The sequence below is a fragment of the Ammospiza caudacuta genome, chromosome Z, assembly GCF_027887145.1.
Source record: "Ammospiza caudacuta isolate bAmmCau1 chromosome Z, bAmmCau1.pri, whole genome shotgun sequence".
In the NCBI taxonomy this organism is placed as follows: domain Eukaryota; kingdom Metazoa; phylum Chordata; class Aves; order Passeriformes; family Passerellidae; genus Ammospiza; species Ammospiza caudacuta.
In genome coordinates, this window is record NC_080632.1 from 87,028,058 (window position 1) to 87,054,886 (window position 26,829).

At 47.7% G+C, this 26,829-nt stretch overlaps 1 protein-coding gene across 1 annotated transcript; it reads left to right on the plus strand.

Annotated features, from left to right (window-relative positions):
• The first annotated feature begins 7,953 nt into the window (after positions 1–7,953).
• On the plus strand, positions 7,954–25,698 carry LOC131571288 (tetraspanin-36-like). The gene is made up of 7 exons (XM_058823943.1): positions 7,954–8,052; positions 19,617–19,808; positions 20,646–20,720; positions 21,178–21,273; positions 21,879–22,031; positions 23,584–23,667; positions 24,496–25,698. The coding sequence occupies exons 1-7, from the start codon at positions 7,993–7,995 to the stop codon at positions 24,580–24,582; spliced, it is 747 nt and encodes a 248-aa protein (XP_058679926.1). The 5' UTR covers positions 7,954–7,992; the 3' UTR covers positions 24,583–25,698.
• Positions 25,699–26,829: the final 1,131 nt, after the last annotated feature.

The following is a 26,829-nucleotide window of genomic DNA, read 5'->3' on the forward strand; positions in this document are numbered from 1 at the left end:
GGCTTCCGTGCTGCATTAGAGAGAAGACCCACAGGTCCTGAGTTCATCTCAGAGATGGGAGCTTGGTGGATTTGTGAGTCAGGATTCCCCCCCTGGAGATCTGTTCACACATATATAATTCAAGACCACACAATTCATCAGGATTTTTTCCAAAACACAGCTACAAAAATTACAACATTCTTGTCAGGAGAAAAAAACCTTCTAGAGATACTTTTCTGTTTCATTTTCGTTGTTGCTGTTTTTTGTTCTTTTAACACTGGCTCAGCCCTCTCTCCGCCGAGCAGAATATCAGGGTTTCATCCACTGTTTGTGGCCCCTGCCAGCTCAATTCTCTTTCTAAAATTAGCATCCTGAGAGATGTAATTGCTAGAACAGGAGGTGTTAGGTCACTTTTCGGTCCCTGCACATCAGGCTAAGTGCTTCTGCTGCCACCTACAACCACCTCAGAGTCTGAACCTCAAACGTGCCCTGCTCCGCTGAGCCCAGCAGAGTGATGCTGCTTTAATGGGTGCTGATGCCACAAAAAAACCCACAAGAGAACTGAAGATAAGGACAGATAACACACCACAGGCTCCCATCTGCACATGACCCCCATATATAGTCATTCCTGCAGAGAATGGGCAAATAAAGTAAAATAAAATACTAGAAAATACAAGAAAAGGTATTTCCCACATAAGCTTTGACTGCCCCATTCCTGGAAGTGTGCCAGGACAGGCTGGATGGGGTTTGGAGCAACCTGGGATAGTAGAAGGTGTCCTGGCCATGGCAGGGGGGTGGAAGTAGATCTTTAAGGTCTCTGCCAACCTAAACCACTCTGTGATTCTATGACTCCAGAATAAAATACAACAAAGCAAAAATAAAATAAAAATAAAATTTTAAAATTTTAAAATAAAATAATCCTAAGCAAAACACCACAAACAGTAAGAAGAAATGTGAAGAGATGGGTTTGTTTCTGGGAAATCTGAAAAAACATCTGAGCAAGCTGTATGACTCTCATTGCCACCAGAACCCCTCCTGAAATCAGCATCTCCTGCCACTGTGTGCAAGAAACCCCAGCCTGGCCCTGGAATCCTTGGAGCAGTTTAAGGTTATTCTTCCAACATAAAACTCCAACATAAACTCATCCCTCATGTCTTAGAGAGGTGTGAGACTTATTTGCATAATAAATGACAAGGCAGGAATATAGATTTGTGTCAGATCACCCTCCCTTCCCTTTGAAAGAAATCTATTTATTCTGACTGAATCGTCTCTTCTCCAAATAAATGGTGTTTGTAGTCAGTTTAGCTGGCACGATACGCATTCTTTTGCATGCCTGTAATGAATTTTCACAGCCAGAGCCCTAATCCAGTCTAGTCATGGAGGGTTTATCACGACCTCTTATTTTATTTCTACCAGTAAATGGGAATTGCTTTCCTTATCGCTATCTAGAAGCACCTGAGTGATTTTTGCTTCATATTTCCTATCCCACTGGAATTCAGGATGCAGTGTTATCTGATGCTGTACAATTGTCACTCATGTTAGCTGCCTTTTCATTTTAATTTGCTGGATTTATTGCTCTTTTCTTTTTTTTTTTTTTTTTTTCTTTTCCCCGGGAGATTTTACTCCAGATCTGAGTCCCTCCTTGCTCTTTTCCATCCTCCTGGCCAGATTTCTTGGGTGATCCTCAGGAAGGCAGGATCAAGGCCTGCCTTGCCTTCCCCTGCCTGATGCCTTGGAGCAGCCTGGGATGGTGGGAAGTGTCCCTGCCCATGGCAGGGGGTGGAAGAGATCAGCTCTGAGGTCCCTTCCAACCCAACCCATCCTGTGATGCCTTCCCTTGGCAGAGCACTGAACCCCTGCGCTTGCCCCAGTCCATCCACAAAACTTATGCAGTGACAAGCAGGAATTATCCCCGACTTTGATTCCAAACAAATCCATGAGAGCAAGGGCTTGCCAACGTGATCCCTGCGGCTGCTGCAAGCAGGGAGCAGGTACCCAGCTCAGAGCTCCAGGAAAGTGCACCTGCTGCTGCTGGAAAGGCACGAGAAGACCTGTAAATCCTGCAGATAACACTGTGATGGATCAGTAGTGGCAAGACATTAACCTTCACTCTTGAGGAGACACCCAAATGATAACACCTGTAGCCATGCCACCACAGAGTTATCAGTCTTGTCACTGGTGAAGATAAATCTATCTGACCTGAGCCATCATCCCGCACCACTCTGGCTTCCTTGCTCAAAATCCTCGCAGATACCAGCAGGGATCAGGAAAATCACACCTAATAATCAATTGAGAGTGTGCAACTATGCTCACATGGAAACAATTCCCTTCAGCATGTTTAAATAATTCCGCAGAGGAAGGGAAGAACACGGTAGGCTTGAAAGCTGGTCTGCAGGGAAAGTGCTGCGTGTCACTGACAACTGTGGAAGGACAGAAAACAGCTACCAAAGCCTCGAGGAGCTGTCACGCATAGGAAAACGTAAGTTAATTAAAGCCACTTAAACAAATACATCTGGGACAGGGGCGTGGGATGTAGGAGGCAGAGTGAAGTGATATTAAAAGCTCACACACACGGTGAATCCCAGACAGGAGGCAAGGAAACCTATCTGGCAGAATGCAGATGAGCCCCCTGCCCTGGAGCTGTGCCAGAGGGGGCAGTGAGAGCCCCCTCTGCCCCAGGGCTGTGGCTCAGCTTTGGGCACAGCATTTTCCCACAGCCCCACAGGCTCAGCAGATCCACCCCTGCTCTGGGAAACAGCACCCAGGCTCCACTGATGCTCTCCTGGACCAAACAGTGACAGCTTGGAACTAAAGATCCAACATTTCCCTTCCTAACGTCTCCCATCCTGTCCTTACCACAACATTCAGCTGAAGTGAGAACCATGGGCAAAGCATTCCTCTGAGGAGTGTAAGGATGTAAATCCACCTCAAACACACCACCAGGACCAACATCAACTCCACCTTCCCCTGCTCCTTCTCTGAGCACAGCCTCCCCTGAGCCCCCAGAGCTGATTTGCCTCCTAATGTGCTCAGATGATGAGCACAGGTTGCTCACACCAGCCCTGCTGATATAAAACCACAAAAAGAAAGATTTGGATAGGCTCTGTGTATTTTTTTATTGCAATCAGCTCCCCGAGAAACTTAAAATGTCGGTTCCTTTACTACTCCTTTGGGCATTGATTCAGAAGTGGAAACAGAACACCTACACGAGGTTTGGTCATGATGGAGATGGGTGAGCTGGCCTCTTGAGATATTCCTGCCTGGGAAGCAGGGCTGGCCAGCCTCAGCACGAGGCTAACAGGAAGGGAAACAGGAAAGCAAATCCATCTGCACACCATCAAGCCCCTGCTGCAGGATGACAGCCTGCAAGACTGCTGTCTGCAGGAGGAAGCCTTGCCATGGCATCAGCCCGACCCAGTTGGAGTGCACAGAAACACAGATGGAGTGAGGGGGATCCAGGCTTCCAAAGCAGCTCAGCTTCCCACCCTCCCCTGACTGCTGGGATGGGGGTGATGCAGCAAACCCAACACCAACCCACAGGCTCCTCCAGAAAAGCCATGAAGATGCTGGAATCTGGTGGTCTTGGCTAGCAGGGAGCTGAAGGAGGGAGTTAGTGAAGGACTGGGTCACACAGGACAAGGTCTGAGATCTCCTTCACCCCTCCTAACTCCAAACCAGGCTTATGTACAGATCTGCTATTCCCTGGGTGAGATTAACTCGTGTAGAAGTCCCATGGCTCCAGGGAGAGCTCAGAGCCCCCAGGGGCTCCAGGAGAGCTGCACAGCCCCTGGGGACAAGGCAGGCAGGGACAGCACCCAGGCAATGGCTCCCACTGCCAGAGGGCAGGCACAGATTTTAGCACATTGGGAATTAGGAATTGCTGGCTGGGAGGGTGGGCAGGCCCTGGCCCAGGGTGCCCAGAGCAGCTGTAGCTGCCCCTGGATCCCTGGCAGTGCCCCAGGCCAGGCTGGATGGGGCTGGGAGCAGCCTGGGACAGTGGGAGGTGTCCCTGCTATGGCAGGGGTGGCACTGGATGAGGTTCAAGATCCTTCCCAGCCAAACCATCCTGGGATTCTTGGATTCCGTGACCAGCAGGGCTGCCCACCTGGACAAGAACAATCAGAAGTGCATGGGGAACAGCTGACTTGGAAGCAGTTCCTTGGGCAGAAATAGATGATCACAAGCTGGGAGTGAGTCAGCAAGGCCACGGCGCTGCAGGGGGAGGCAGAGAGCTCTGGCGATCTCTTCATTACAACCCTTGGGGAGCGCACTGCATTTCCAGGCATTTCAAGAGAAACGAATCTTAGTGGGAGAGAATGAGTTCTGGAAAGTAACAGAACTAGCAAGTTGTTTAGTCTAGCAGGAGGAAAACAAAATGGACTTATTTTCAGATATGTCTTCTCATGTGCAGAAAGGAATTTTATCTTTACATGGTGGCTGTCTGGTGGATAAGGGGAAATGCGAAGGCACTTTTCCTATCACATGTTACAGCTTCCAGTACAAACCATTGAGCCACGCTGCTGAATGTGCCATAAATAAACCAGTGGGGAACCTGTTGTTTTTCCATTATTTTTCCTAAACTGATCTCAGACTGAAATCCAGCAAACCCAAACAAATTTACCCAAGGCAAGAGATCTATGGCAGGCAGCAGCTCTGCAAACACAGCCTCCTTTGAGGCTTTATCAGCTTAGGTAGTTTTCATTTCCTTTTTTCCCCGACTCCCTTCCAAAGCTGACTGCGAAAATTCCAGCTTACTGCTGTTTCAAAATCTCATGTTCAAGGGGAATCTCTTGATTTTAATACTAATTTGTTCAGAAATGATGCAGAATATCACAACCAGGGCTTCTTGTGATGTTTGGGATACATCTCTAAGGGCACATTTTTTTCTGGCAAGCTACTTTCTAGATCACCTATAATAAAAAGTCAGCCACCATTGATTTTAAATAACACTTTGTTCTGAACAAACAGCATGCAGGTAGTAACATTTTGTTAAAGATCCCATTTTATTCTCACTGTGAAATTACCATTTTTATATTTCTAATTAAAAAGTTTTCGTGAACAAACAAGTGACAGAATTGGCAACAATATCTGGATATTAAAGAAAGGTGAGGTTTGGCTGATGTTTTGGTTGGTTTCGGTTTTATTAATTCTTTTCTATTTCATTTTAATTCACACATCAGACTTTGCCCTTCCATTTTTCTTCAAACTATTTCCCCCAGATTATCAATTATTCCTATAAAACTAGGAGAAATGGTTTTCAGATGATTTGTTGGTTTGGGTTTTTTTTTTTTTTTTTTGCTTTGTCCACTTGCCACACTACAAGGAAAAGTGAAAATGCTGATTTTTTTAATTTAAAAATACTCCACAATGACACACTTTGTTAATATTTAGTGCTGTAATAGAAATTACGGTGGCAAGGAGAGCCTTGCTGGTAAGAGGAGCTCTGTGAGCAGTCCTCAAGTTTTGACTTTGTGCTGATCTTTTCTCTCCAAGGAATTTGGTTTTGAATATCAGCTTCACCCCACTTTCTGCACGCAGATTTCTCTTTTCAGCAGCCAGCACAGTCTGCTGCCTTTCAAAGAAGCTGCAGCTTAAACTCATGGGTTTTGGACAGAGGCTGTCCATAATCTCCCTTTCCTGCTCTCCTGCTGGAGAGCTGGTTCAGCGCATCCCCTCCAACATCCATCTCCCCCAGAAGACGCTGCATCACCCAATTTTTGCCGGGAAGGGGCAATGGCAGGAAACTCGTTACCGCTGCATCCTGCAGCCCTGCCAAGGGGCGGCTTCAGCTCAGTCCGGGCTGCCAAAGGTCTGCTCTGAAAACAAACCCCTGGCTGCCCGTCCTGCACCTCGGGCTTGTTTTTAAAAGCACGAGGCTTAGCTGAAGAGAGTAAAGCAACATTTGCAGCTCTCTGCAGTCACTGAATTCCAGTACTTCTCCCTATATCTGCTCAGCCTCACATTCCAGCGTTTGGGATGTGTTCTGAGTGTCCAAACCTGTGTTGTGGAATCACAGAATGATCCAGGTTGAAAGGAACATTCAACACCATCTCATTCCACCCCTGCCATAGCAGGGACACCTCCCACTGTCCCAGGCTGCTCCCAGCCCCATCCAGCCTGGCCTGGGGCACTGCCAGGGATCCAGGGGCAGCCACAGCTGCTCTGGGCACCCTGGGCCAGGGCCTGCCCACCCTCCCAGCCAGCAATTCCTAATTCCCAATGTGCCAAAATCTGTGCCTGCCCTCTGGCAGTGGGAGCCATTGCCTGGGTGCTGTCCCTGCCTGCCTTGTCCTTTCTGCACCATGTCTGATTTTTCAGCCTTCTCCTCCTAGTCCTCCAGATCTCTTGGCAACTCTATTTCTATTGCAGTCCTTGTCCTTAACACCTCCATGTCCTCATCACATAGAAAATTCTCTGTTCTCTTCTCCAGGTTATTACTGAAATTTACACCCCCAAGGGGTAGGACAGTAACCCAGGTGACACCAAGCCACGGGTGGGGGACCCAGGGTTGCTCAGGACAGGCCACGGGCATGAAGGTGCTGTGGGGCATGGGGAGGTGTTAGAGGCCTTATCACATTAAACATACAGCTTCTTTCCCCACAAGGCCTGTTACCCATCATAGAAGGAAGTGTAATTAACATGAAACAGTTTGTCCTTGACGTATCTATATTGTCTGGTATTTGTCTCTGTATTTTCTTCTTGTCTGCAAATGATTTCCCAATTACTTATTCCATGGTCTCTTTGAAGTTGTTAATAAGGAACTGAAGTTAACTGGCTTGTAATTTCCAAGTGTTTGGTTTTTTTCCTCAGTCTGCCAGCATCTCATGTCTCTTCCAAAAGCCACACTCCAAACAGCTCTTAGATGGCTAGACTCGCTTTCTAAGTCTTCTGGGAAAAAGCCCATAGCACCAAATTAATTTGAAAGCCATCAGTTGAAAAAACCTCTGTGTAACCTGTCCTTTCCTCATTCTCCCACTGACTTTAGCCCTTTTCCCCTACTTTTGCTGTGCCAACTGCTGATTGTGCTGGACATTTTGGCTCCCACTGCAAGGAGGACGGAAAATCAGTCTCCCGTGATTGGCACATGAGGATGACGCAGAGGCGTCTTCATAGTACATGACCTTATTTCTTGGAGTCGTTTGGGTCTGTTGAAAAGACTCATGTAAAAATAACAGGAAGGAAAATTTACAGTCAGCAGAGATTGCTTTCTAGCTAAAAAGAGTAAAATAATCGTTTATTGACATAATAAATTTAGCAGGTAGTCAAGTTTGAAAAACTCAAATACTTTCACTTTAAACACTCCAGCTGGATTACACAGTCAGTTCTTGTCTCAGGCATGAAAAAAAGTGTGTTTCGCAGCACAAATATTCACATTTTTGCTGTAGGGAAATTGTTCCTGCCTGGAGTTGGATTAGGAAGGGAAGCACTGTGCATGACTCTGCATCCCATGCCAGCAGAGAGGTCAGCAGGGCAGCATTTCCCTGGAGTGTTCGTGTGCAAGGATCCATGTCACTAGCTTGGAATTCTGATTTCTGCCACACCTCATCACTCTGCCACAGGTAGCACTGCCCCAGCCCCGAAGCTGTGCCTGCAGGGAGCTGCAGCCTGATGCTCTGCTCTGCTTCAGGGATCTGATTTGCTGCGAGGGGAATTTTTACCTCACTGCTGATCTCACTCACTGTGTGAGCTGTGGCGAGAGCAGCCAGGCAGGATGTAGGTGGTGAAGCCCCAAACGATGGCTGGTGAGCTTCTCTGTGATATCCCCTTCTAATCACAAAATACAGATAAACAAAAAGCCCCAAAAAATCCCAAACCACGCTGAAGTCACCAGTAATTTGCTTTGACATTTGTTCCCGGCACTCCCCACCCCCTGCTTGGAAATCTGCCGGCTCGGCCACGGGGAAACGCGTCCCGTGTGTGGGCAGGGCAGGGCAGGGCAGGGCTGGGGGCTGGGGCGGCCCGCGGGGAGCCGGGGCCGGTGCGGCGGCGGCTCAGCCCCAGAGCTGCGCGAACATGGACTGCGGAGTCATCACCTCCAAGACCGTGCTGCTGCTGCTCAGCCTCGCCTTCTGGGTACCGCGGGGCTGTCCCGGGCCGGGGGGGCCGGGGTCTGACAGGGGCACACGCGGCTGGGCCATCCCGCCGTGAGCCGGGCACGGAGCTTGGCCGTGCGCGCTCGTACATTTCTGTAGCAACGCCTAATTACGTGGTTTTAAACAACAAGGAGATTTAGCGGGTTAAGTTTTTAAGGGAAAAAAAAAAAAAAAAAAAAAAAAAAAAAAAACAACAAGGTCAGAGCTTGTTACTTTTTTTTTTGTTCGTTTTTTTCCTCGTGGCGTGTTTTTAATGTTCCCGGGTGTTTTAGTAGTGTTTTTAGTTAAAGCAGTCTACAGCCAGGTTTTGTGGTCGAAAGGAAATGAAGCCGCAAGGCGAGGGCATTGTACAAGGGCTCTGCTCCGTATTTGGGGCGAGAAGGCTTTTGGGGAGGAAAACTGTTTAGAACTTTGTTCCAGCTGTGTCCTTGGCACAGTTACGCCTTTCCAAATCCCTTCCGCGATAGTTATTTACAAGCGAGTGAGAAAATGAGGGTGGTTTGTGTACTTTATAGCCTAACCCGCGTTGGTTTGGGGGTGTCGGCATCGGAGGCTCGTGGCACGGTGCCTCGGGACAGTGACAGCGGGGCTGGTGGCTGTTCAGAAGAGCTGGGGGGTGTTCTGGTGACCCGGCTGGGGCATTCCCCCTGCGTGGGGAAGTTTGGAAAACCCCCACCATCACCGCGGACCGCCGTGGCACCGGCGTGCTGCTGTAGGAAGGGCCGTGTCACAGCCCAGGCGTGTCGGGCCGGGGGCTGGCGGCTCACGGCTGCTCTGTAGCACCTGGGTGTTTTCCAGACGGGGCGTTCCCAGGGATGCCCCAACCCGCCGGTGACAGCCGGGGCCTGGAGCCGCTCGGCCGGGCTGGGCTCAGCGTGGCAGCGCCCCTTGCTCTGGGGGAAGCAGGGGCTCTTCCTGAAGAGAAGGACCAAAGTTTGCCAAAGAGAGAGGCTACACGAGGAGAGAAAAAATGAGGCAAAAGAAGGAATCCTGCTCGAATTAATCCCTGGGGCCTCGTGGGGTGTGGTGCCGTTTTGTAAAAACATGACTTGCTGCTGGCTGTGGTGAGGAGCTCGTCCCCTCCTTCCTGTGCCTCCTTTATGAGGCCCAGCAGAGTTTATTGCTGCGTGTGCTCCATGTAGCTCCTGAGCCACTGACACAAAGAGAGCTGCAGCTGAGCCACTGCTGCACACCGGGTGACATGATGTCACTGTGTCTGCTTGGTTTGTGGCTATTTTGTTTGGTTTTGTTTTGTTTTGAAGTAGCCACAGAGAACATTGCAGCAGCATCCCTCTGTTTGTATGTGGAAAGCCCCTGAGCCTCAGAACAGGTGTACCTCAGCTTAGCATCATTGTTTGGCTTTCTGGAAATGAAACAGCCTTATATCCTCCTAGAAATGTCTCTGGTGCTTTTCCTTCTGCTGTAGGAGCACTCTCTAGTTGTGATTGGTGATCTTCTTCCATGGACTGTCAGCAATGATCCTTGCGCACGTCTCTGGCCTCTGAATTTGGGGTGACCCAGAGCAGCCCTTTGGGCTGTTTTTCATCCCAGTAAGAGCAGTGCAGCCCGGCACCTGTGGCACTTAGATGCTGCTGCCGCCATTATGTGTGGTAATCACATTCCAGCAGCAGAACTGCAGAACCTGGAATTCTGGTTTAGGAGGGTGGAGATGGAGGGACTGACTCTTTTATGCTCCTGCAGAACATTTCTAACAGTCAGGGCTCTGTAAGTACAAGGCTCCAGATGATTATGAAAACAGGATTTGCCCAGAACATCACAGCCCTTCTCCAAGGAGTAATTCATGTCCAGACATTGCATGCTGCAGATCTTTCCCAGCTCAGAAGTGATTATGGAAAATAATTCACCACCTGCATAGTCAGCAGATGGTGCAAATGTGGCTCTTTGACAGAAGTTATTACTTAAGAATATCCTAAAAAGGCAAAAAATCCTCTTTTGGCTATCTGATCGTTATCATGCAGAGTGAAGGAAGTCAGATCTTCCACAATGACAAATCAGGCTTCCTAAATGAGGTGAAAAAACAGCTTTTCTCCTAAGCACTCGGCTCAGCATCATACGTGCAGGTCATTCTGCAGGTCAGGCACCTGTGCATAACTCCTCCCAAAAACTCAGTGATTAAAGATTATTTAATTATAAGGTTACCACAGGTGGTGCTTCAGGCTGTGGGAGTTCTTCCCATCTCCTCTTCTGCTCTTGAGCACCTACCAATTAGGTGCAAGTGAGTGGTAGTTTCGGTGAGTGGGTGCTGGCCTGCTCCAGGTGAAGGCTGGGGATGCAGGTTTATCTCATGGGTCCCAAAAGAGGGAGAGGAAGTGTCAGAGCAGACCACGATGTTCTTGGCAGTGTCTTTTGAGGGGACTTGGCTGGGTGAGATGTGATGATGCTCCTTTCAAAGGAGAGAGGTGGAATGCTGGGACTCACTTCCTGGTCCAAGGGAAGAAATGGGAATGTTAAAACTAGATGGAAGCTTCATGCTCCAGTATTTCTGTATAATGTGCAGTAAGCACCTTCCAGTCGCTGTTAACCTCAAAGCATCCAGCACCTTGCCCCTGCTCACCTTCAGCCTCATTGTCACTGAGCAGGTCTCTGCCTTCAGAGGGGGTTTGGCATCCACTGGTGGTCCTGAGGATGAGGAGCTGAACTCCCACCATCCTTGTGGGCCCCCTCCAACGCAAGACATTCTGATTCATCTCCAGAGGACTGCCTTAGGTGCTCCTGCAGTGAAAATCCTGTTTCCCCAGATTTCCCATTCACTTCTAAGCAGAGGTGGGCACTGCCCTAGCCTCCTTGCTTGACTTGCCCAACAGCAGGGAGAAGCATAAGGACAAATTCCTGCCTAGGGTGCTTCAGTAGGACCAGGGGATTGGAGAGAGCAGCATTTGATCTGCTGGCAAGAAGTGCAGCCCCCTGCCATGGGCAGGAGCACCTTCCACTAAGAACAGGTTGCTCAAGGAATCACTATATTGCTGTGGTTCACTCTAAATAATTTTAAGTGATTTGGAGGTATAAAGTTACCCACAAGAAAAATTCCTGCATGTGTGAATGGTTTAAAATCACTCATGCCCGTAATGAGTACTTTGGGAATGCTTGCTCTGGAGCCTCAGTCAGAGAGGAATCTGGATACTTCTAATTAACAATGCACTGGATACTTTTAATTAACAATGTATTGAACAGCAAAGGTTACATTGAGGAAGGGAAGGGGAAGGTGGTTGGGAGGGTTCCTTGGGAGTTGGAACCATGGTGATTTTTAAGGTCCCTTCCAACCCCAGCCATTCTATGATTTCTAGCTCATTTCTGAATGGTGAGAGCAGAGCAGCCACATGATGACATGATGCAGTGGTCACGGGATGGGGCGGATGCCTGGGCACTTTGGCGTGATCCTTTTGAGCATGCCTTGAAAGGGTAAAGTTGATCCTTGTTTAAAATTGTTCTCCCCAAAATCAGGAAGCCGCACTGAACTGGCTTTGAGGAAAATGGGCTTTGCTGATTGTATAGGGCCTCACAGACTAAATTAAAATGAAGGTGCTGTGTGGTCAGCACAGGGGAGGTGTTGGGACAGTGATGCAGATTCCAGGCAACAACCTCAGCCAGAGGGTCCCTGTGGCTATGAAGGGACTCTGGGTGGCCAGGCTGTGTATCCATCTCTAAAAGCACTTTGGTCTCTTCAAAGGTTACCAAAACCACAGTTTGACAGGCTGAGAAGGTGGGGGTGTCAGCCTGGAGATGAGGAAGTTGTGTGAAGGCCATGTGGAAATCAGCCTTCCAGTGTCTGACAGGGGCTGCAAAGAAACCATAGAGGGATTCTTCATCAGGAGCTGTACTGATGGGAGAATGGCTTCACACTGAAAAGAGGGGAAATTCAAGGTAGATGCTGGGAAGGAATTGTTCCTGTGAGGGTGGTGAGGCACTGGCATAGATTGCCCAGAGAGCAGAAGTGTTCCAGACCAGGTTGGACAGGGCTTGGAGCACCCCGGGACAGTGGAAGGAGTCCCTGCCCATGGCACGGGGTGGAGCTGGGTGAGTTTTGCAGGTCCTTCCAACCCAAACCCTCCTGGGATTCTGTGGTTCCATGTTGTGGAAGTCCATGTGGTAATTACAAGGGCTCAAGAGGTCCCATTTGGTACCTCTGTAGCAAGATTTAGGATTAGCTCTGCTGTGATTTAGGTGCACCTTGGTTTAGTTGCAGCGTCCAGTGTCTGAGCCTGGAGTAGCTGATTGAGAAATTGGGGTGGTTCGGAAGGCAAATATTGAACTACAGGGTGTTTTGTGTCCAGACGGGCTGCTCGGATCCAAAACAGCCTGGCACTGGCTGATAAACCAATCCATGCCCAGCTGAAGCTACACTCCCTGCAAGCTCATGCCCTGCAGTCTGTGTATTTGGGGAGAATATGAGTGAAGATGGGGTTCTCCTCTTCCTGGTCCTGTTGCCTCAGTGATTGTGATTAACAGCAGCACCATAGCCCCAAGGCAGGGGATTAAGCATTAGGAACTGGGACAGGATTCCTTGCTTTGCACTTCTGTACAGTGTCTCCGTGAGGACATCCCACCATTTGTGCTTTATAGGTACATGCTGGCTTTTAGGGAATGAAAAATAACCTTGGAATTAGGCTTGGAGAACAAAAGGCAGCATGCTAAAACAACTCTCAAGGCAGATATTTACTTAATATAGCCTGAAAACAAGCCCACTACACTCAGAATCCCCTCTGAGTGTGTGGTTTTGCAGCATGTAAACTGCAAGAAAATGTTGGTTTAGGTTTGGCGATTTTTTTCTCCTGAAAGAGAGACATAGGTTTTCAGAGCCTTTTTGCAGCTGCTCATTGTTTTCATTTGAGGAAGAAAAGGAAAAAGCAAGCAATTCCCACCATACTCAGCAAGCAGCCTGAGGTGTGTTTGGAAGGCAGGCTGAAACATGCCCCTCAGCTGTACATCCCAGCTGAATATTTGGGCGTAACAGACCTTGATGAGTTTGCTGTGACTTGGTATAGCTTGGCTCAGAACAGTTGTCTGGGTTCTGTCCCACCTTTGTAGCTCACCTGAGGAAACTGATTTGAAGGTTTTAGTTTGAGGGTAATGACTGCCATGGGATTGGCAGGAATTCTCTCCTGGGGCTGTTGGTGCTGCTGGAATTGAGGGCAGCCTGGTAGGAGCTCACAGCTTTGGTGCTTTTTGCTCCAGCCCAAAGCCAGCTCCAGCTTGCTGAATTCAGTATTTTTTATTATTTTGTAAATCAGTGTTTTCACAATGTGAAGATCTGAGGGAACATAGCAGCTTTGTGTACCAACAGAAGACCCCATCCTGCCTCCAGCCCTGGCTCCAGCAGCACAAGGAGCTGGAGCTGCTGCAGCCAGTGCAGAGGAGGCCACGGAGCTGCTGCCAGGGCTGGAGCCCCTCTGCTCTGGAGCCAGCCTGGCACAGCTGGGGCTGTTCAGCTGCACCAGAGAAGCTCCAGGGACACCTCAGAGCCCCTGCCAGGGCCTCCAGGGGCTCCAGGAGAGCTGCACAGCCCCTGGGGACAAGGCAGGCAGGGACAGCACCCAGGCAATGGCTCCCACTGCCAGAGGGCAGGCACAGATTTTGGCACATTGGGAATTAGGAATTGCTGGCTGGGAGGGTGGGCAGGCCCTGGCACAGGTATCCTGGCACAGCAGCTTTGCTTGCTCCTCTGTGTCTGCGCTTGCCCAGATGATGCTGTCAGTGCCCAGTGACAAGGCCAGAGAGCACAAGCTGAAGCACAGGATGGTCCCTCTGAACATCAGAAACCTTTTTCACTGCAAGGGTGACCAAGCACGGTCACACACTGTCCTGGGTGAAGCCAGAGGACACAAATGTGGCAGTACCTGATTTATCGTTTAGAGAAATTAATACCGTAAGCAGGGTAGGAAACGGTACCTGGAGCCAGGAGGTCCCTTCCAGCTGGCAGAGTTCTAAATCCAGGATGGAAAAGGGAGAGAAAGTTGTGCACATGGGATGGGAGGTGCTGAGCTGGGGTTACTCTCATTGCTGGGAGAAACCAGCTTTGCCTCGGGCCAAGGGACCCTCAGTTCTGGGAAGTGCCTGGTGCATGTGGCCCAAGGGGGGTTTTAAACTGGTTAAAATGAGGATAAAGCAAAAAAAGCTTTCTCAAAAGTGCTCAGTGTCTTTCTTTTCCTCTAAAATCCTAAGAAAACCTCTTGCTCCCTGAAAATGGAGTAGTGCAGCAGCCAGGGAGGACTTGAAACTGTGGCAGTGAATGGGAAGAATAAATCTTGTAGTACAATAAATCAGCAAGGGAGCCAGGTAGTAATTCTCTTTGCCATGCAAGCTGGCTGTTGGGTAATAAAATACATTATTTATGGAGGAAATGTGCAAAGTCTTTTGAGCAGAAGATTTACCTGTCAAGGTAAATCAAAACCACTTCTTGTACACAGAAAAAAAGCCAAAAAACAAAGATATGGAGTGTCTTCTGTATTAGGGAGAAGATGGGCAGCTGTAACTAAGGCCAGTGTTGCTGGGGGCTGATTCTAGATATGAGAGACATGGGGGCAGCACAGGAGTAATAACTGTAATTGGCAAAGTAATAATTGAAGTAATAATTTTCATCTGATTATGCAAAAATACTGGTAAAAAAAAGTGGGATTTGAGCCTTAAAATTAACTCAGGCAGCTCTGTGAGCTGACTTTCTAATGATGAATTTGGTGGCAGCGGTTCAGAAAGGGTTTGTGGGGATATTCATAGTTCTTCCAGTTTGTATTTGCAGTAGTTTGCTTTGGAAGACTGCCTCTCTTACTGTGTCATGAAAAATTGTATTGTTTCTCTTATCTGTCTTTGCCCATAGAAAGTTAATGATACAGGAAAAATCCAGCCAGCCTGAGTTTTGTGCTGTGGTGGATATTAGTGCTGGCCCTGGGAAAGTCCCATTGGACAAAGGAGAAATGTCTGTAAGTCTCATAGCCTCAATTTTTTACTGTACAGAGGCTGCATCTTGCCGGACACACGGGGTGAATTCAGAATTCACCCTGTTCTTAAACTTCTCCTTTGAACACTACAGCTTTGTTACTCTGTATTTTTAATTTTCCAGCCTTTTCAAAATAAAGTCTTGTACCAGTTTGCAGTAACAGATCAAGTCATAGAATCAACACTCTGAAATGGGAGGATGCTGGGAGAAACCTTTTAAAAAGTACCCCAAATCCTCCAAGCAGCAGACACTGCCTTTTAACATCACAGTTGGTAGTTTGGCTCCTTTGCTGTACCTTATCTGGGTTTGGCAGGGGACAAAGAAGCCTGTGCTGATAACTGTGAACAAACACTAACCTCTGTTCTCAGCCATCACGTAAGGTTGGCTCATGAAAACAGAGAAGTAAAGGTGGAAAAGCACCTGTTCTGCCTCACTGACAGGAAAAAAAAAAAAAAAAATATATATATATATATATGAAACATTTGCATGTATTTTAGAGCAGTGGTATAGAGGAAGCTTTAAGCAGCCCCTTCTATGTCTGTGATTAAGTGGCATGAAGTATTTGCATGGCTAAAAGCCTACTGAACAGGGTAGGGACTTTTGTTCATCAGCATATTAAAGAGTGGAACACAAACAGGCTTGTTGCATTTTTAAAAATACATAAAATTGGTATTTTCCAGCAGCTGTCCTGTTCAGCACCAGTGAGACAGTGCAGGGTTCTGTTTCATGGGCGGCAGTGAATATTCACAGTGCTCTGTGTGTGTTATGTGACTGAGAGTCCCCCCGTGTTGTGTTTGCCCTCTGTGCGCCTGCTTCCCTGGCTCAGCTGAGCCTGGAAGGGCTTGGTGAGCCCAAACCTCAGCCTGGGAAAGTCTGCTGACTGCCACAGCTCGGCTTTCTCTCACTCAGCCCCAAGGAGCTCACTTTTTCACGCTCAAATAGTTTTTCTGCTTTCTGTCAAGGGTGTGGGATATGAAAAATTGAGTGATTGTGGCCCTAGGTCCTTGGAGGGTGCGAGCCGCGGGGGCGAGGCAGCAGAGCTGCCCAGCTGTGGAAAGGGGTTTTCTTGCAAAATTTCCTTTTGCCTCATCTCGTCATCTTGTCCTGAGGAAGTCACCAGCACGGTAAAGAAGCAGGAGCAGTTTCCTGAGGCTGGTCAGGGGTGGGTGCTGCGCTGGCTGTGGGGGGCCCAGGGGAGGTGCCTATCCCGGATCCAGCCCGAGTCACCCCGGGCTGCCCGTGCCAGGGCTTGTGCCCACATTGTGTGAGCCTGCTGGGCACCAGGCCTGGCTGCAAGCACGCTGGCAAGCTGGAGACCAACAAAAATTGTGACAAAATGTGTATTTCTTGGCATAATCCTAGCATCCTTTGTGCCATTTTAGATGGGTTTGAGGACGTGGCTGACTGATCGTGGAAAAGGACGTATTTGGTCTATTCCTCCTCAAAACTAATTGCTCAAACTGGCCTGCGTGTTTGTTTATTTCTTGAGACCCAACAGAAACCTAGTCAGACATATTTTGAGATCCATCTTTCGCAATGCAAAGGACTTGTCCTTCTAGAGAGGTACATCTTAGTACATCTTCATCTTAGATCTAGAAATGGGCTACAGGTTTTGTGATGTTGAGGTGAAACAAATCCCTCCACCAGATTTTGAATTTGACTTAAATTCTGGAAAGGCTTAAGGGAAGAGTTCTGATTTAAGCTCTGAAGTATTTTTCATCTTTGCTCTCAAAAATTCTCTCAGGGACTCACCTGCAAAAATCAGGGAAGAGGTCATTATCTTTGATGCCTTCTATTCCTGAGTGACCCTGCTCTTCAAGGCTTCAGGATTCTTCCAAATGAATTAAAAACCATGGGTGAAGTTGCGGCAGTATCTGTGGTCATCTTCCTTTAAGTCTTTTCCCAAAGACTTCTGGTTTTGCCTCATTACTCTTCCTTTTTCTGCTTGGAAGCAGAAGTTTGGAAATTTTAGTAAACTTCTTGCTGGTTGTGCCTGGTCTCTGACCAGAAGCAAGTCAATCCTGAGTATTGCAATAAAACCCACTGTGAAAGTGCTTTATATTCAAGGTCCTTGAACTTAACACTAGACCTTCTGTTTTTGTCTTGCAGTCATGGAGCTTTGCTGGTCCTGGCTTTAGAGGCCTTTGTGAATTGGCTTTATAATTTTTTTTTCTTAATTCTTGGCAGCCTTTTACTTGCAGCAAGGTCTTTCTTAGCTCCCCACAGCCTGGGAGCTTTGTTCTTTAGCAAGAACAAAGAACAGTGTCCTGTGCTGCTTCCTTTGTATTGCCTGTTGAGCACACTGGAAATGGATGGAAAATGAAGTATGGATGAAAAATGAAGAATGTTTCTTCACCATGGTAGAGGGGGACCTTGGAAAAGACACTGGAGTGACAGGACAAGGGGGAATGTCTTCCCACTGCCAGAGGGTGGAGTGAGGTGGGACACTGGGGAGGAATCACCACACTGTGGTTGTGGTGGTGGTTGTGAGACCCTGGCACAACTTCGCTTGCCCCTCTGTGACTGTCCTTGCCCAGATGATGCTGTTTCAGAGCAGAGAACAGGTGGACAGACACGTGTGTCCAGCCTTCCGTCCAGGCCAGAAATACAGGGCACACTTTTTGAGTCATGCCCCTTCATTCTTTTTGTGCAATCGAAGGCAAAGAGGGATGGAGGTGACGAGTCCCCACCTCCACCTTTACTGTGGCAGCGGCTCTCTGGCCACAGAGAGAAACAAACCACTTTCCCAGAACCATGCCTGGGAAAGGCTGTGAGAAGATCAGAGAAAAGAATGAGAAACAATTCTTATCCTCGCTTGCTGCACCTGTTGTTGTGCACATGTGGAATGTGTTATGGGGATTTGTTTACCAAAGGGTGTTTTTTTTAATTAGCCAATGGTGATGGTGTTTGGATTGGAGAAGCAATCAATTCCACCTGTAGAAAACTAGGGTATAAAAAAGCAATGGGTTTCTTAATAAATTAAATTATCAGCCTTCTGTGAATACATGGAGTCTCTATGTTGATTATTACCCAGCTGGGGGCCCATTGCTGTGACACTTTACTGCTGCTGCCATTCCAAGCACATTTCCTGTCCCACTTTCAGTTCAGGAACAGAGTGTTGAGGGAGAAGGTGAGGCTGCTTCTCCTCAACTCCTCACTCCTGTGGTGAAGTGGGAAGGCAGTGGTGCCCTTTGAGATAAAGTGGTCTCATCCTTTCCCTGCATCCCTAAAAAGGGGTGACAGGAAAAAGTCATGGTCACCCTACACCTGTAGACAGGGAAATAGGAAAGAGATTTCCTTCAAAGAGAGGAAAAATGAAAGGAAGCTTTAGCAACCACTTTCATCATTACCATATTTGAAAACCCAGTGCATGTACAGAAGAAAAACAAACAACCTGAGAATTAGGAATTGGCAATCCTATTCCTTTTCCTGATATCCCGCTTTGCAGAGGACCTGCTGTGTCTGAACCCCAGGGCAGCAGGATCTTGCAGGTCCTGTACTAAATGTCTGGCTTCATCACTTGGTGCATCTGACCCAGTAATTCTGGGGTACAGACAGCATCCAGGAATGCAGGATTGTGGGATGGGAGCTGTCTGAAACAAAGGATGCTCCTGCACTTGGAGGTAATTGAAGGGCAGGCAGCAGACCTGGCTGGAGGGGAAAGAGCCAAACAAGGTCAAGGAATTAGTCAGTCCCAGCTCCAGCATGAGGAGTGTTTGATTAATTAAACGTACAGTGCTGGGAAGGTAATGAACTGCTCCAAGGCTGCATGATGAAATCCTGCTGTGACCTGTTGAAAACAATCTGTCTGGTTTCCCTCAAGTTTCCAGAATGTGAATATCGGGGGTGCTGCATTTTCTTTGTGCTGCAGGATTACAGAGGGTGGATGAGCCATCCTGACTCTTGAGAGAATTTTTTTGTGCCATCAGTAAGGGCATGGCTGAGCCTTTTGGTGTTGTTTCCAGGGCTATACCCAGTCCAGTGGGTACAAGTCTTTGATCTCCAGGGCAGCTGCCACTGGTGCACTCTACCTTGGCCTCAATCAGCAAAACACCCTTCTGGGAGAGAGATTATTTTAAAGGCTGCAGAAATCTGTTTCCTGCAGGAAAAGGAGGGACTGTTTTGCTGAGACTAGGTACATTTGGGCCTGCCTTAGTGGTTAATGAGAATGCAAAGAATGAGTTTTTCTCAAAAGTAAATTTAAAAAATTTAAAAACCACAACAAAAACCAAAAAAAACCAACCATGTGGTGATCTGATTCTCGTTAATGCAGCCTTGGGTGGGATGTAGTGTGAGCTTGGCATTCTGCAAAGACATTGATGCAAGTCTACAGACATCAACCTTTCACCTCAGCTCCTGTGGTGCCTTATTATCAAGGGAGCGGAGTAATACAGTGAATTTTGTCTTCTCTGTGTTCAAGTTTGAATGCCTCAATTAGGTAATAGTTTCAGATTCAGCGGTTTTTTCCATCTAGTTCTTTGCACGCTGTAGCCATTATTTCTAAAATCTCTATTAGAAAACAATCCATTATTAGTTTCCAGGTCAGAGGCTTAATAAGCAGCTGCTGATCACTTTTCCTTACTGCATTTCAGGCGGCAGCAGCAGGCCTCAGCTATGTCGGGGCGTACATCATCAACACCTACAAGAGCTACGACAACTTTCTGCAGGACAAGTACGCCCTGCTGCCGGCCGTGATCATCGTTTGCGTGGCCGTGGTGATGTTCACCATCGGGCTGATCGGCTGCTGCGCCACCTTCCGCGAGTCCCGGGTCGGCCTGGGGCTGGTGAGTGTCACCGCGGGTGTCGCCTGCCTCCCGCCGGCACGGGAGAGAGGCGGACAGAGGGAAAGGTCCTGGTGATACGCGCTGCTGAAGTACTGCTGGTTCGTGCGAGTCGCTTTGAGCTGGGATGCTCTGGTCCGCCCCAGCTGGCTCAGGGAAGATGAGTGCGGGAGCAGCAAGTTTTGAGGAGTGAGGCGGTGAAGGAGCAGGAGGAAATATGAGTTTCTAAGCAAGCAAGCAAACCAGATGTGTATCAGTCTTTCTGCAGGCTTTAATCCTCGTGCCTTGACTGCTCACAGAATTACTTTTAAAAATCCAGAAAGGTTCACTTAGAGTAGCTTCATGCCCTGAATGCAATGTGAGCCCAACAGGGAGTGCACAATGTACCTGACTCGGTCTCCCCTTTGACATCCACCTTGTCAAGTGTTCCACAGGCTCTTCACACAGGTCACACCGTGGCAGTGCTCAGCATCAGGCACAGAGCCTGTGGAGCCACAGCCATCGTCCCAGCCACGCACAGCAATCCCCAAAACATTTGGGTTGGACAGGACCTTAAAGCTCATCCAGTTCCAACCCCTTTTCCATAGGCAGGGACAGCTTCCACTAGACCAATCAATGCAACCAGGTTGCTCCAAACCCTGTCCAACCTGGCCTTGAACAATTCCAGGGGTGAGGCAGCCACAGCTTCTTCTATTCTAAATTATATTCTGGTAACTATTTTGATTGGAGAGGCAATAAGAGATAACAATAACTTACTGCTGTAAAGTAATGTGAAGTGTATTGAGCAGTTGAATTCAAGTGCTGGGGGATTTTCTCTTACGGTCTCTTTTTTATTTTCAGTTCTTGGCCATTATCCTGGTTATCTTCATTGCAGAAGTGTCCGCTTTTGTCTTTGGATTTGTTTACAGAGAAAAGGTAAATTAAGAATTTTTAGCTTCTCTGTCCCAACATAAAAGTAAAGAACAGATCTCACATTGTTTGATCATTCCAATTTATCTGGGTTGTTTGTTTTTTTTTTACTTCATCCCCTGTCCTGCAACCTGCAGAGCAAATGGGAATGGGGATGTCTTTTCTGGGAACATAGTGAATATATAAAGTACCTGGCAGATATCACAACAGTCTCTGAGTTGGATTAAACAGTTGTTGATGCTCTCAAAGGAAGGCTTTTCCATCAAGGGCAGCAAGATTCTACCCAGGAACATGATTCTGGCTAAGGGCCACCTGAATTTTGTCTAAAACATTGCTTGATTTTTCTTATTTCTTATTTTCCCCCTTGACTTATTTGAGATACAGATCTTTTGCAGTTTCCACCAGATAAAATGTTCAGCTCTCACATTAAAATCATGTGCATTGTTTTTCTCTGTCTAAACAGGTAAAAACTGATGTGCAAGGTACAATGCGCTCCGTCTTTGAGAAGTATGATGGCCAAAACCCAGAGTCTAGGGTTGTGGATTACTTGCAAGAACAGGTAAGAAAATATTTAAGCATTGTTTGGAAAACAATGTTTGGGTCCTAAACAAGGAATTTAAGCTGGGAAAGGTGGGGAGAGGATGAGTGGGGCGGTATCCTGGAGCTTGGCTCTGTGTTTAGCATCCAATTCTCCAAGGCAGCTGAGGGTGCTCCTCACTTTGCAGAGCTGGTGTGTCCAGGCTGTGGGTGTGACATTCATGCAGGCAGGGATGTGGCTGATGTGAATGACATTTGCATCACAGCAAATAAGTGCATAGGAATAGCTGTTGCTGAGAGCACCACACCATAAAATAGTGAGATGATGGAAGATTCTGCCCTTCAACTTGTCACCTTCCTGTTGGAGCTTTCACAAAGAATAAACTAAGAGGGACATGATAATGTATGGAGATTGATTTATTACATCTGTGATTGTTTTCCTGAAGCACTGCTGCTTGTAAATCTGCTGCAAGCTACTGGCAGCTCTGGCTATGCCTAAGAGAAGTTTAACTCACCACGAGCATTCATATATATGAACATATATTATATATATATAATGTAACTAGTAATACATATGTATAATGCTATGTAACAGTAACTGCTGTGTCACTGTCCTGTGTTTGGTAGCTTCACTGCTGCGGGGTTAAGAACTACAGCGACTGGACCACCAGCCAGTGGTTTAATTCCACTGGGAACAACAGTGTTCCTCAGAGCTGCTGCCAGCAAGAGGCCAAGAACTGCACCGGGCACCTGGATCAGCCGCAGGAGCTCAACACACGGGTGAGGATGAGGGGCTCGGGGTCACACCTGGGCCGTGTTCATTTTCAGCTGTGCAAGTGAAGGGAGACCACCCATCCTTTGATCAGCATCGAACTCCGATTTATTGATCCAACATGCACATTTTATAACCATGTTAATTAAGCTCATGCATATTGCAAAACCCGAGCTCATCATTGGTCACAGATTAAACATCAACCCCTCCTTTTGTTTTCAATACCTGTGGTTTGTTATTGAGACCAAGACTTGTTTTTCTCATCCTGGTATGAACGGTTCTCAAGGCCTCCATGTTTGTCACTCTGCTTTCCCATAACTATCCAAGGACAAGGTATTTACTTGTTATTAAAAAGCAAGCCTGAGAATTCTGCTGTTTACAATAACGTCTCTGAGAATTTTGTTGTTTACAAGAACAGGCTTGAAAATTTGCTGCTTACAGCTGCCTTTTACTTTTCAATCAGCTGTATGTGATTATGGCATGTCTGAACAAAACTCTATAAGCCATGTCTGAGCAAAATTCTCCAACAAATTCCCCCTTTTTTCTTTTATGCACAAGGAGGTTAGTCTGCTAGGGTTTTTCTATTATTCTACTGACCATATCTTGAATACAATTAAAAATACAAGGTAAAATAAGTAAAAGCATTTAAAAGCACACTCAGTATCTCTATATTCAGCCAGGTGGAACTGTGGAGAGAAGCACGCCAGGCACAGTTTAGGGATATAGCCGTAGTTGTTTAAATAGATCTGGGGCAGGGAAACAACTCATCTGGGATTGACTACACTGAATCTGGAGGATGATAACGCTCTGAGGGCTGGAGCTCCTCTTCTCTGGAGCCAGCCTGGAACAGCTGGGGCTGTTCAGCTGCACAAGAGAGGCTCCAGGGACACCTCAGAGCCCCTCCCAGGGCCTCAAGGTTGCCCGTAAGGAAGATGAGGTCAATCATTTTAGCAGGGCCTGTTGCAACAGGACAAGGGGTAATGGTTTTAAGCTAGAAGAAGATCAGTGTAGATCAGATATGAGGATAGGCAGGCCCTGGCCCAGGGTGCCCAGAGCAGCTGTGGCTGCCCCTGGATCCCTGGCAGTGCCCCAGGCCAGGCTGGATGGGGCTGGGAGCAGCCTGGGACAGTGGGAGGTGTCCCTGCCATGGCAGGGGGAGCCTGAATGATCTTGTAAAGTCCCTTCCAGCCCAAACACTCTATGATTCCAAATGCCATACTGCGTTCTCCAGTCTAGGGCACAAAGCCCTAAGCTGACTTTCATAGATCATATTGATGGCCATTCTGTCTCTGAGTTTTGGGCACTTGTTTAAATGACCAGAGCCAGAGGAAATTCAGACGCAGCCATGTCAGTAAATTGCAGTTTGTCAGTGCCTCTCCTCATGCAGGAGGAAATAAGCCACCAGGTCTGGAAGACAAGAATGGACTTCCTCAGACCTGCAGTGTGGATTAGACAGGCCTTACCAGGCCCTGCTGCCTTGGGAGAGCTGGGGGGAATAATAAAAACTTCCTGCTGGATGAACACCTTTTAACATGTTTTTACCTCTCTCTTTCATGGCAGGGCTGTGCTCAGGAACTGGAGTCTGGGCTGCAGAGTGTTATCAGCTATGCCATGCTTGTAATCCTGGGGTTTGCCATTGTAAAGGTAAACACTCCTGTCTCTTCCCTCATGGAAAATAGTACTGTTTGCCCTTGGATCTCAGGTCTTCTTCATCTTCACTGTCCTAACAGCCTACAGCTTTCTTCTGCCTCTGGAGCAGACTCAGTCCTCTGTTCCTCAGTTGTGTTTTTCCCACTGTCTCCATTTCATCTGCCTCACAATGATGGGAGGGATTCAAAAAGTAGTAGAGGATTTGGGATGGAAATTCACTGTGGAATCCATTTTATCATAGTCACGGAATCCCGGGATTGTTTGGGTGCTAAGAGACCTTAAAGCCCATCCAGTGCCACCCCTGCCATGGGCAGGGACACCTCCCACTGTCCCAGGCTGCTCCCAGCCCCATCCAGCCTGGCCTGGGGCACTGCCAGGGATCCAGGGGCAGCCACAGCTGCTCTGGGCACCCTGGGCCAGGGCCTGCCCACCCTCCCAGCCAGCAATTCCTAATTCCCAATGTGCCACCTAACCCTGCCTTTCCTAGTGGAAAGCCATTCCTGTCACTCCTTGTCCAAAGGTGTGCTTAAATAGTTTGGAGAACTCATCCCCAAACAATCCTAGCCTTTCACTGAAATTTTCCCCATGGCAAGATAAATATTAATTAATGTGAATGTACTGATTAATGGAACAAACCAGAGAGGACACACTCCAGGCTGGAACTATTACTGGGAATTGGTATGCAAAAATAACACTTCATGCAGATGTATTTTTAAATGAGTTTTTTCCATATAATGAAGTCATTCGCTGTGTAGGTGTTTAGTCTGACAACTGAAACAAACACAGCAGGACTTAGTCCCTTGTGCACTCCCTCTTTTCCAGTTCTTCGGCATGCTGAGTGTCTGTGTGCTTACTTGCAAGAAAGAAGAAAGTGGATATCAGCCTCTTAACTCATGGGTGTTTGCCTAATAAACCGAGAACATCCTTGCTTCCTGACGATGAAACTGACTTGTGATCACACCACAGCTTTCTGAAATGTTATGCTAAGTTTGGACCTGTGGCTACCGGTAGTACTAGGTGGTGTAGTAGGCTCCAGAAAGAAACTTTCTTCTGACCTTCTTTCCTCTGCCCCAAAAACATGCAGCAGAAACTTTATCTTTTAATCAACAAAATGATGGAGACCTCAGGAGGGGTTTCAGTTGCCTGCACAAACCTCAGATCACTCCCCTGATGTGGTTTAAATAATAAAAGAAACTTCTGAATGCCAGGTTTAAATACTTTTCATAGGCATGGGAATTGGTAGTATGTTTTTTTGTATGTCTGATTGTGCAGTTTCAGATTTTTTTCCCCTTTCTTATGTCACATGTTGTAATTCTGTTTACTGCAGAGGTTGTTAGTGCAAGACAACCCCACGCTTAAAGTCTAGAAGAAGCATTTGTGTGGTTGTTTGGAGCAGCTAGCAAAGATGAAAAACCCCAGGTTTTGAGCTTTTGGGCTCAGAACGCTCTCTTTGGTTTGTTTCTAATCTCTTAATTATTAACATTAAAAATTCCTTATGAAGCTGGGCTTTTGAACATTTTCCTCCTCCTTTTTCTATGGTTTGCCTGGGGAAATTACTGCCACGTTTCCACCCTGACCATGTTTTTCTGCTAAAATACTAAGAAGATACAATCTTGTACTAAGCAATTTAAATAATATGCTGTAGCACTGCTTTTGTACATTTCTGTTCTCCTTAGTTCTGCTGGACACAGACTGGATTGTATCCCTGCTTTAACACAGTCCTTCTTTAACTCGTTTTTATGTTAATCTATTTATAAGCTTTTCAGAATTTTGGGGATAGAGAACAGAGGGAACTGTGAGCTTTTATGTATCAGGGAATTGTGGAAAAGCAAGACATTCTGCTGATTCGTTCCTTGGAGAGATAAGCAGCCTGTCCTCAGTAAAATAAACCTTTATATTTGTGGCTAAAAAGTATAGAAGACACACCAGCATGAGCATATGTATGTAGAAAACTGATTTTTTATTGAGGGCTTTGTCTTCTGTTAAATGCTGAAATAAACTGAATTTATACAACCAAGTAATAAATAGTGAGGCGGTTGTTGGTCGACGCTATCACAATTCTCTGGAGGGAGTAAAGTCCTCAGGGGCGGAACCAGAGCGGGAGGCTGAGGGCGCTGCCTCAGAGAGGTCCCGGCCGGCTCCCTCGGCAATCCCTTCTTTCCCCCCACCCTGAGCCGCCCTGCCTTCCATTCCCGCAGCGTTCAGCGATCCCGGCTCCTTCTCACCCGGCTCCGCTCAGCAATTCCGCCTTTCGTTCCCGCTCTCCTCAGCGATCCCGCCTCCCTTCGCGCCCGGCTCTCCTCAGCGACCCGGTTTCTCTTACCGCCCCTCTCAGGGATCCCGCTTTCCCTTCCCGCCCGGTTCCCTGACCGATCCCCTCAGCAATCCCGCCTTTCCTTCCCGTTCCCCTCAGCAATCCCGCCTTTCTTCCCATTTCCCTCAGCAATCCCGCCTTCCGCCCTTCCTTCCCGTCCCTCTCAGCAATCCCGCCTCCCTTCGCGTTCGGCTGTCCTCAGCGACCCGGTCTCCCTTACTGCCTCCCCTAGCGATCCCGCTTTCCCTTCCCGTTCCCTTCAGCAATTCCGCCCTTCCTTCCGTTCCCCTCAGCAATCCCGGCTCCACTCAGCAATCCTGCCTTCCGCCCTTCTTTGCCGCTCTCCTCGGTGATCCCGCCTCTCTTTCCCCCCTCCTGGCCTTCCTGCCCTGCTTCCCTCAGCAGCCTTCACCTTCCACCCTTCCCTTCCCGCTGTCCTTTATGACTTTCCGGTTTTTTCTCGCCTTTGGTTAAAGCAACTTATGTGAAATTACTTGTACGAGAGGAGTTTGCCTAGTGAAGGAAAGAGCCTGTTTCAAGCCGTGCGTTAAGATTACATCACCCAAATAAATGTGCATTAGGTGGGCGGAGAATATGCAGTAAGCGGGCGTGTTCGTGTGAATTTTAATGTATAACAGATGTAACTTTTTACCCCCTGGCAAGCTGATTAGTTGGAACGTCCTCCTCGCACGCTGCGCTGAATAAACAATGTCTTGTTTCTAAGGTGAACTCTGTGTCTTTGTTCACAGAGCTCCTAAAAACGATACCTTCCACACTCCCGCTCCCCCCAGAGCTCCCGCCTCACGCCCTTCCTCCCAGCCCTCCCAGACTCACAGAATTAT